The 9,684-nt window shown below is 53.4% G+C and overlaps 2 protein-coding genes across 15 annotated transcripts in view; both read left to right on the top strand.

The window, feature by feature from the left end:
- The first annotated feature begins 63 nt into the window (after window positions 1-63).
- Window positions 64-6,583, top strand: stradb (STE20 related adaptor beta). Of its 9 annotated transcripts, none has more exons than XM_069166295.1 (12): window positions 66-257; window positions 545-633; window positions 815-881; window positions 1,421-1,501; window positions 2,856-2,958; window positions 3,039-3,160; window positions 3,250-3,358; window positions 3,520-3,685; window positions 3,783-3,954; window positions 4,477-4,581; window positions 4,675-4,931; window positions 5,016-6,583. In XM_069166295.1, exons 3-12 carry the CDS (start codon window positions 870-872, stop codon window positions 5,527-5,529), a joined length of 1,641 nt encoding a protein of 546 aa, XP_069022396.1. In that variant the 5' UTR covers window positions 66-257; window positions 545-633; window positions 815-869; the 3' UTR covers window positions 5,530-6,583. The 9 variants fall into 9 exon arrangements, with proteins under 9 accessions (XP_069022402.1, XP_069022399.1, XP_069022396.1 ...); XM_069166300.1 differs by having other exon boundaries at window positions 67-257; window positions 545-881; window positions 5,016-5,058; window positions 5,210-5,460; XM_069166302.1 differs by having other exon boundaries at window positions 69-257; window positions 545-881; window positions 3,562-3,685; window positions 5,016-5,058; window positions 5,210-5,460.
- Window positions 6,584-7,182: 599 nt separating this feature from the next.
- The window catches only part of nbeal1 (neurobeachin-like 1), a 30,336-nt gene continuing 27,834 nt past the window's right edge, over window positions 7,183-9,684 (top strand). For 3 of the 6 annotated variants that reach the window (XM_069166455.1, XM_069166456.1, XM_069166452.1), the window contains exons 1-3: window positions 7,183-7,306; window positions 7,417-7,517; window positions 8,306-8,484. In XM_069166455.1, coding sequence (XP_069022556.1) covers window positions 8,434-8,484 — 51 coding nt within the window. In that variant the 5' untranslated portion in view covers window positions 7,183-7,306; window positions 7,417-7,517; window positions 8,306-8,433. Of the gene's footprint in view, window positions 7,307-7,416; window positions 7,518-7,725; window positions 8,197-8,305; window positions 8,485-9,684 lie in introns of those variants that run through there. The other 3 variants (XM_069166457.1, XM_069166453.1, XM_069166454.1) reach the window with 2 other exon arrangements.

Raw genomic sequence — 9,684 nt, 5'->3', positions numbered from 1 at the left:
TCATCGAGGAGCGACGAGCGAGCGCCGCGTGACGTCGGTGTTACGCGCCCAGTTATCCGTGTCAAATTAAAAGTCCTCTCCAACGTGACATTTTGCGCTCCGCGCTGCGAGCGGTTCGTTGAACGAGTTCCTCTCCGTGTAAACCAGACCCAAAGCGAGAGAACACGAGCTCTTTTGTATTTGTAACTTGTTTTACGCCGGAGCTGCTGCGGAGAGGAGGAGGAGGAGGAGGAAGGAGGAGGGAGGAGGAGGAGGAGGTAAGCGGCTCCTCTTCGTTACACGCAAATAAAGGCGAAATAAAGAAAAGACCCCGTTTTTATAACCGAGGTGACGTTTATAGCTCGAAGCGGTATTAATATTAGTGAGCTGAAGATACCGAGACGGGAGACTGTGGATGAATGTGATATCTATGTTGCGAAATCTTCATTTTGTTTGATGTTTTTCCGCTGCATGACCTGCGTGCTGCTCCATCACAACACTGCTGTAAAACGTGAATATATAACGTTGTAACGTTGACGTGTATATTTCCCGCTCCGCTTGTTAGGATCGTCCACATCTTTGCCCTCCCGGTCCTGAACGGGAACCTCCTCCGGTGACTTTCCTGCATCTCTCTCGATCAGCTGATGCAGCCAGGTGAGCTACGGACGGATGAATGAACGGTCGCTGGTTTCTACTCTGTAGTGTGTGTGTGTGTGTGCGCGCGTGCGTGCGTGCGTAACCGTGCGTGTGGAATTGTCCCGTGTGTCTCATCCCACTGCTGCTGCTTCCGTCCTCCTCGTCGCCCTCCACGGTCCTCCGTGCCGGTCTCCTGCAGCCTGTGAGCGGATGAATGCCCCAGCCTGTGATTTTACCATCGCCAAAAGGACTCCATGTCTTTCTTGGTAAGATATATAACGCCGGAGAGGGTGGGGGGGCGGGGCGGGGGGGGGGGTGTTAGTAGTCACGAATCGGCTGTTGTTGTGGGATCTGGTAAATTCAATCAGTGTACTTAAGTGTGCAGTTACAGATGTATACTTTTCTTTTTTTTTAGTGTGAAAAGTGTATGGTTTTATACATGTCTTCGCATCTGTATTTACAACGCGGGTTTTGGCTCTCTGCGCTTTCCTCGCCCCTAACGGACGCCTGTACTTGTACGTGCGGCTCCTGTCCCGCTCCGTTGGGACACGTCGGTCAGTCGGCTGCCTCTTCGTTGCCTTTTATCACCCCTCTCCTCCTCTCTCCGCTCACCGCTTCCGATAAAACGCCCCCTCGGCGCCGCTCCTCTTCCTCGTCTCTGACCCCGTCGACCTTTCCCGTCTCCCCCCCGGCCTCCGCGACCCCTCCGCACTCCCGTAGGGCATGTCTCACCTGTGCTCCCCTCACCCCCACCCCTCCTCCTCCTCCTCTACCTCCTCCTCCTTCTCCTTCCCCCCTTCACCAGGACTGTTCCTGCATCTCCCACGCTCAGGTCCAGCCCGCGGACATAGAGGAGCGCTACGAGGACATCGGCCACCAGTTCCCGGTCAGTAGCCGAGGCTCTGTCAGCACGGAGACGGGCGTCACTCTGACGCTCTTCCCTTCACCTCATCGATACTCACCCGTCGTCTGTCCGGAGCCGCTTAAGACTCCCTTTAAACTTGTTGGACGCACACTGACACACCGACTTGACATTCGCAAAAGAAGCATGAAAAAGCGAATGGCCTAATTGTGGCGCACTACAGTTCCCATAATGCAGCTCTCAGCAGTATTTGATCCCCTTCATTATCTTGTAATCCCTGTTTTTTTTTTTTTTTTTTTTTTTACCGGAAGCATTTTGCAATGAATTTGCAATTAAGCCCCCGTCGAGATAACCCGGATGACATCGCTATGACGTCATCAGACTCGACATAAGCTCCTCCTGAACGCACCCCCTCTCCCCTCCCCCTCCTAAACATTTCCGTGAAAATGTCCCTTTTCCGACGATATCCTTGTGTTCTCTTTAAAGCGGTACGTCGTGTTTATTCTGAACTCCTCGATGGTAATAATAATAACGACAGCTGATGTGTCGGGGGTTGAAATAAGAAGGACGTGGGGTTTGGGCGAAACGCATTCCGTGAAGAGTCTCTCCCCAGAAATCTGTCCGCATCGTCCCTCCGGCGCCACAGCGCCACCCGCTGGCGGCTGTAGTCACCGACGCCTCACAAAGTCACCGAAGTGAAACAAACCCAGAGTCTTCGGCGCTCTTCTGCTCCTTTGTGTCTGTAGATATCCACCGAGGAGACTGCTGCTTTCAGATAAGGTGGGGAATTGTTTTTTAGTGAGTGTAAAAGGGTCAATAAGTCCACACAACAGCTTTATATGTTGGTTTGCGGCGTTATAATCCGGCGACCGGAGGTGTAGTTTGTACCACATCGTACCGTCTTGTCTATCTCGGTTAACCGATCGGCGTTCCCGTTTGCGTTATTCACAGGGAGGAAGTCGGGCTGCAGTAAACGCGACAGACAACAGAACGGAATCGTTGTCGTCGCGGTACATTGTAGTGCAGCCGCAGCCGACGCGGAGACATTCGCGAACTCTCTTATTTGTAGTCGGTCGGGGCCCCGTTTGTCATCCAGACCTAAATATCTTGACAGATTGACACAAAGTTAGCTTTGATTGAACAAATAGAAGGCTTTCAGTGTGTCTGCTGCAGTCCTTTTCCTTTTTGTCCCTCATGATCTTTTTGATTTGTTTTGAGAGAGAGAGAGCGAGAGAGAGAGAGAGAGATTGATTGACAGATGACTCAATGTCCGTATAAAGTGCGCACGTGTTGAAGTTACTGAACTGTGTTTATTTCCCCGAGTGATTTTCTGACCTGTTTCCCTCATGATAAATTGTGTGTGCGTGCGTCCGCGCAGAGCTGCGACGGTTCCGAGTCCAGTCCGCAAGGGCCCGCGGGGGGCGATGACGTCACGGGGCTGTCGGCCGAGCCGGCCCACTACCAGCTGCTGTCCGAGCTGGGTGAGAGCGGCGCAGAGTCAAAAGACCGCCGATTCGCCGTCCTGCGCGTCTGCCGACGCTTTAACGTGTCTGTGTCACAGGGAGGGGCTTCAACAACCTGAGCCAGGTGAACATGGCGCGCCACATCCCGACGGGGCAGCTGGTGGCCGTGAAGCAGACCAACCTGGACGAGTGCACGGAGGAGGAGCTGCTGCAGCTCACGGTGAGGTCGCCCCGACCTCGACGGTCGTTAAAGCCCCTCTCGCGTCCGGGGTCACGTACGTCCTTGACCGTGTCTCTCGCTCGCCGCAGAACGAGGTCCTGCTGTCCCGCCTCTTCCGCCACTCCAACCTGCTGACCTCTCGCCTGGTGTTCAGCTCCTGCTGCCAGCTGTGGGTGCTGACTCCGCTCATGGCCTACGGTCAGCCACAAACACGCCTCTTTTTACCGTCTGTCCTTTAAAAAAAAAAAAAAAAAAAAAAACACGTCGCTGTAACATTCCGTTTTCAGGCTTTTTTTTTTGTTTTCTTTTTCTTTTCTTCTCGCACACAAACTCTCCAAACTTCGGTCTCCGGAGTCCAGACTTTAGCGTGGGTTTCAGCTGCCCTCTCCGTTTGCCCGCAGGCTCCGCGGACACCTTACTGAGGACGTACTTCCCGGACGGTATGAGCGAGTCCCTGATCGCCTACCTGCTGTACGGCGCGCTGAAAGCTCTGGAGTACCTGCACCGGATGGGCTACGTTCACCGGTCAGCGGGAGGCGGAAGCCTTTAGGATGGAAACGTGTGTCGCGAAAGGAAAAAAAAAAAAAGTCCAATAATTGTCACCCGTTTCCTCTCCCGCCAGGGGGGTGAAGGCCAGTCACATCCTGCTGTCGGCGGAGGGGCGCGTCTACCTCTCGGGGCTCCACAGCGTTTACAGCATGACGCGCGAGGGGAAGAGGACGAGGGCCGTGTTCGACATGCCGCACCACAGCCCGGCGCTGCTGCCCTGGCTCAGCCCCGAGCTGCTGCGACAGGTCAGGACGCCGGGACGCTCGCGCGGGGTCGTACCGAGACGGTCGAAAAACGCCGGCCGCCCGTTAAGTTTCGGGAAAGATTTGCAGATCCTTTTCGCCGGATCACCCGTCGGGCACGTTTTTTTTGGTATCTATTCAGGTCCTCGCCTGCCAGCGGAGCGGAGGCGCTTTACAGTCTTTAAAGACCTTTTTAAAAGACGTCTTAAAGCGTACCTTGTTATTTGAGCGTTGCGGTAATCTAACGCAACCTTTCGATCTCGTTCTTTTCTCTTACCTGTTGTAAAAAAAACAAAAACGGTTGTATTTCGATGATGCCGCGAAGGCGCCAGTTAACACATTTGACTCGACAGAAACTCGCGTCGGACGAGAGCTTTGTATTTTGCACGCGCGGAAACTCGAGTAGACGACTGAACAAGCGCCTTGATGCTTTAATCGGTGCCGCTGGATTCGTCTCACCCTCCGTCTGCTGCGTCTCCTCTCCTCTCCCCTCCCCGTCCCGTCCCGTCCCGTTGTCCTCAGCAGGATCTGCACGGTTACGGAGTGAAATCGGACATCTACAGTTTGGGTATCGTGGCCTGCGAGCTGGCCAGCGGCCGGGTGCCCTTCCAGGACATGCCTCCGACTCAGGTAAACCCAAAGCGCTCTTCAGAAAGCGCGCCGGGCTTTAAAAGGATCGGTTCACCCGAAGGTTACGCTGTGTTTTGACTGTCTTGAGTCCAGATGTTGCTGCAGAAGCTGCGCGGCTCCCACTGCTGCCTGCTGGACGTGGCGCCCTTCCCCCTCGGCGAGCTGGGGGGCCTGAAGGTGTCGCGGTCCGGCGTGGACTCCGGCATCGGGGAGAGCGTGGCCACGGGCAGCACGACGCACAGCGCCGCCGCTCCCCCCGCCGACCGACCCCAGAGCCCCGGACCCAAGAACCACTCGGCCACCCTGCACGACCTGGTGCAGCTGTGTCTGCAGCAGCGGCCCGAGCGCAGGTCGGCCCGGGCGAAAGGAGCACTCGGGTATATCGGACGAGCGACTTTTAACGCCGGTGCTGATTGCGTTCTTGTCTCCCGTAGACCGTCGGCGACCGAACTGTCGACCCACGCCTTCTTCAAGCAGGTGGGTCTCCTCCCCGGGAGGTCCGCGGCCGTCGTGCGAGCTTCCACTCGGCTTTCGCCGTCTGGAAACGGCACACGTCGCCGAACGAAACGTCGGAGAAGCGGCAGCTTTTACGAGAGCGTCGCGTTTGAGTGTCTCTGCTGTGTTCCAGGTGAAGAGGCGCACCAGAGACTCCTTCCTCAGCCTCACGTACCCGGCGGTGCCCCTCAGCAGCCCGGAGGACCCTCCCGTATCCAGCCCCCCCACCCCTTCCTGCCACGCTCCGCCGTCAGCCGCCGCCGCCGAGGAGGCAGTTTGGGACTTCTCCTAACCTCCCACCCCCCTCCTTCCCCCTCTCTCCCACACACAGCACTACATCCTGAAATCCTGACTAGCAAGCCAAACACAAGACAATCAAAACAAAGCAACGAGGCCAAATCCTACTGTGCTTTTATTTTGTATGCACACGAACCCGACTCTGAGCCTTTTTGAAACTAGTTTTGTAGTTTTATTTTGACACGTTTGTCTGATTTGCGGGTGCCGAGGCGACGACTGCAAAGGAGCCGGATCAAAGAAGCCGCTGTGTCCGTACGGTAAGGATCCACGGTAATAATAATAAGAATTATAATAATAATAATAACAATAATAAAGTGTCAAGAAACGGGCTGCCGAGGCGACTGGGAATTAAAGGAGAAGTCCGCCTGGAAATACGTTATCGTCCGTGTATATGGTGTCGGTTTAGTTTGGTGTTCATTTTCTATTTCTACCGATAACTGTTATATTTTTGGGGTGTTTTTTTGGGCTCGAATATCACCGACCGCGCCCGACGTACACGAGCGAAGAAGCGACATACCGGCCGACAAAGAACCCCCCCCCCCCACCCAGCGGGCGAGATGACGAGAGGGTGGGTTTTTCCTTTAAAGTGTTACGTTGCGGTCAGACTGTGAATAGTGAAACGCGGAGGTACGTAAAAAGGAGATTTACGACACGTACGCGCATATATATATATATATATATTCATCGGGTGGGAGAATACGACCCATACTCGTAAATCATGAAAAATATGCCCGGAAATACACGCGTGAATCCGCATCATCTTATTCGGAGACTCAACGAGAAGCGAAGAGTTCATTTTGACCGCGATATCCGACTCGAGCAAAAACAAACAAAAAGAGCACACGAGCAATAGAAGTATATCTAGCGTCCCATGTAGCGGTTAGAAAACAAACCTTTCCCCCTCCACCCCCCTCTGATCATCAGTGAGTATCTCTCCCGTGCTCTGTGACCACTTCTCCAACAATGCCTTTATGTTTTACTGAAAACCTGCATTCACTGTACGGTGATCTCTCTGTAACTGTGATTTTAAGTGTACCGTGTGTAGCTGTATGAGCCTTATATATATGTATATATAATTATATATAATTATATATTATATTATATATAATATATAATTATATTATTATAATATATATATATATGTATATATAATATATATATATTACACACATATTATAAATGATACAGTACATATGTATATACAAATCTGATTTCCAAACTTCCTATTTGCCTTGACTGATTTTTTGTTTTGTTTGTTATAGATGTGTGTGTGTGTGTGTGTGCGTGTGCGTGCGTGTGTTTAGATGAAGACAGCTTCAGCTCTGCATTGTCGAAGTGTCTCTGTAGTTGTAAAAGTCGTCATCAAAAAGATTCGTCTCTCGGCTCCACAAAATAGGTTGCAGTTGCTCTTCTGCTCCGCTAGATGGCGATACAAGATCAAAACAAACCGGGGGGGAGGAGGAGGAGGAGGGGGAGGGGGACTCTGCAACCAAGGAGGTCGACAACTTAAAGGAGACACAAACTGGCTCTGTGCCAAACTTCAACTTCTATGTCTTTAACGTCAGTCCGCTATGTGACATACAGACATAAAGATGGATGGAAAAGCCGATTCTCGCAGACGAGCCGCGCGCAAAAATGAATAGACAAAAGGAGAAAAGCAATAAAACGATAAAACGCAGTGCAAATACAAGTCCACGGTGCAAAAGTTCAGAGTTTATGGGGCGAAGGGGGGGGGGGGGGGGGGGGGGGGGGGGGGAGAGTTCACTGTCCTGGCAGCCTCACGGGCGAAGCTGCTCCTCGGTCTGGAGGAGCTGCACGGAGGCTGCGGCACCTCCTCCCAGAAAGGCTGCGGCACCTCCTCCCAGAAGGCTGCGGGCTAAAGAGGCTGTGTGAGGGATGGGTTGAGTCTCCCAGGATGCTGACTGCGCTGCGGGTAAACTCCCCCCCCCCCACCCCCTCCACCCTCCACCCCTCATCTCCTCCCCCCCCTCAGCCACTTTTGCGCTTTCAGGAGCGTTACTCTCCTCTTATTTTGAAATCCAGGCGTGCGGAGAACCGGAAGTTCCGTCGTCGTCGGCGGCTTGACGGAGCACCGCCGCGGTGGAAGAGGCGTCAGTGACAGTCGCTCGCCTCCGGTCACACAGGTGAGTGGTCCTGAAGTTCTCCACGGTCAGAAACACTCTTCATCAGGTTGTCGTGGACGGTTGTGGGGTTGTTGTTTTTTTTTCATACGCGGCTCGCGAGGCCGGGCGGTGGCGAGCGGCGCACGAGGCGTTTCTGTCACATGAGAAGGAGGAGGAGAAAAGGGGGGCTTAAAAAAAAAATTTAAAAAAAAAAAACCGAAATACGGCTGTTTTATTATTTTTTTTTAAATTTTTTTTGACAGCTATCCTTCACCGAGCTCGGTCAGGTAAGGTCGACCGGCGGAGCGGTGTTTGGGGCGGACACGGGCGCAGAGCCGGTGTGTTTACGCGCAGAGCCCGCAGCAAGAAACGGACGTTGTTAACGGTGTGCGTTCCTGCCCGTTGGAGCCGTCTCGAGTCCGTCTGCCCCCCCCACCCCCACCCCCCCTCCGGAGCCAGCGGGGCAGCTCAAAGTGCACGTTACCGGGGAGGGAGGACGGGGTTAAACCGGAGGTATTTAGCACGAATAGCTTCGCCATTTGTGTCGCCTCCATGACGCGTAGCCGTGTGTGTTGTCCTTCGTAGCGCGAGGGGAGCTGGAAAAAAGACACAAAAAAAAGGACGTGGAAGTACAGGACAAGGCCCGGCTGCTCCTCTCCGGGACTGCACGGCTCTCCTACCACGGAATAAACTTCCTCTGGTCCGCAACGCGTCCGCTTGCTCCCTATTTGTTCTTGCAAAAAAAAAAAAAAAAAAAACATTTTTTAATTTTTATTTTTTGTATTTTTTGTTGTTGTCGTTAAATCCAGAGTTTGGACAGTGATGATGTTGAAGCCCGGACAACAGAGGTTCAGCTCGTGACTGCACACCATGAAGCAGCCGGGGAAGTGACCCAGGTGGACACCCGCAGCCCTGAGGGGACCGGTCAGCTGGCGCCATGGCATCCAAAGAGAGACTGTACGAGGTCTGGATGCTCTACTGCACCAAGGTAAGGTGGACTTGTGCACACACACACACACACCCACACACTGGGGAAATGGCACAAGGGTGAAGTAATGGACAGTGTGATGGCATTTCCTCCCCTTGCCAAGGAGCTCGCTCGCTTCGTGGCATCCGTATTTTGGAAGTCCAGCGTGTTTTTACAGCAGAGGTGCATCAGCAGGGAGTCGGAGCTCACGGTGTTATAGCTTTGTGGCCACATTAATGACGTTGTAACGCGCTATATTACACTTTTGAAGATGCGGGAACCCATCTGAAGTAGCTTATAAAACAGGACTGGCCTCTAAAGCACTGCAGTAAAAGGCAGATTAATGAAACCGCTCGTGGATGCTGAGGAGTTTATTGTCGTGGGGACGACACACGTTAGGTTTATTAACGAACGACGAATCCACCTCGAAGACGTAGGTGCGAGGGGGATCCTCTTTTACCTCGTTTCCGATTACGTTTTAGATTTTTTTTTTTTTTAATCTCCTTGGGGATTAATAAAGTAACTATCTATCTATCTACCTACAACGAAGACAATACGGGAACCGTAGTTGAGTACGAGTCTGCGTTACTGCAGGTCAGTCCCTCAAAGCGACGACGGGCGACGCGGCTGAACGAATGACACTCGAGCGGAGACGGCACCCCTCGTCGAGTCAGCTGTCGGCTTGATTTAATTCACTCTGCGACGGAGCGCGCGGGGGTCCAGGCGTCCAATCAAAACGGCCCGCCTGAGCCGCTCCTCACGTTAGCCCGGCCCGCAGTCACACACACTTCCCCTCCCGCTGTAATCCCTCACAAGAACACACACACACACACACACACACACACACACACACACACACACACAGCGTATAAACAGCGCACGGTCCCCTCTGAAGTATTTACCGTGACGCGAAAGCTGTTGTTCTTGGGATACGACAGAATAATCCGCATCCGTGAGAAGTAAAGCTACGAATGCTGACACAGACGCAGCGTCTCCTACCGCCGCCGCTGGGGTAACAGAAAGAAGTGCTCGGGCACGCTCGTCACAGTCACCCGTGAAAACGCCGGCGATCTCCGCCAGCGTACACATCGCGTTTGCTCGAGCGGGGGCCGTGCGTTTGCATCGACTAACCGTCGCGCTGCCAGGAAGGATCACTTCACTTCCTCCTGGCTGCGAGCCAGAGTCCTCCGGGCCGATCTTTGTTTCTGCATGAGGCAGAGA

The sequence above is a fragment of the Embiotoca jacksoni genome, unplaced genomic scaffold (assembly GCF_022577435.1).
Source record: "Embiotoca jacksoni isolate LCO1_2020_lvr unplaced genomic scaffold, fEmbJac1.0.p SCAF_38, whole genome shotgun sequence".
Taxonomy (NCBI): Eukaryota; Metazoa; Chordata; class Actinopteri; family Embiotocidae; genus Embiotoca; species Embiotoca jacksoni.
This window is presented reverse-complemented; position numbering and strand designations above follow the sequence as displayed.

Excerpts from the sequence above, each read along its gene's own strand:
- stradb (XM_069166295.1), top strand. Across the intron at positions 3,955-4,476 it reads GCCCCGAGCTGCTGCGACAG|GATCTGCACGGTTACGGAGT; the intron begins GTCAGGACGCCG and ends TGTCCTCAGCAG. Across the intron at positions 4,932-5,015 it reads CAGCAGCGGCCCGAGCGCAG|ACCGTCGGCGACCGAACTGT; the intron begins GTCGGCCCGGGC and ends TGTCTCCCGTAG.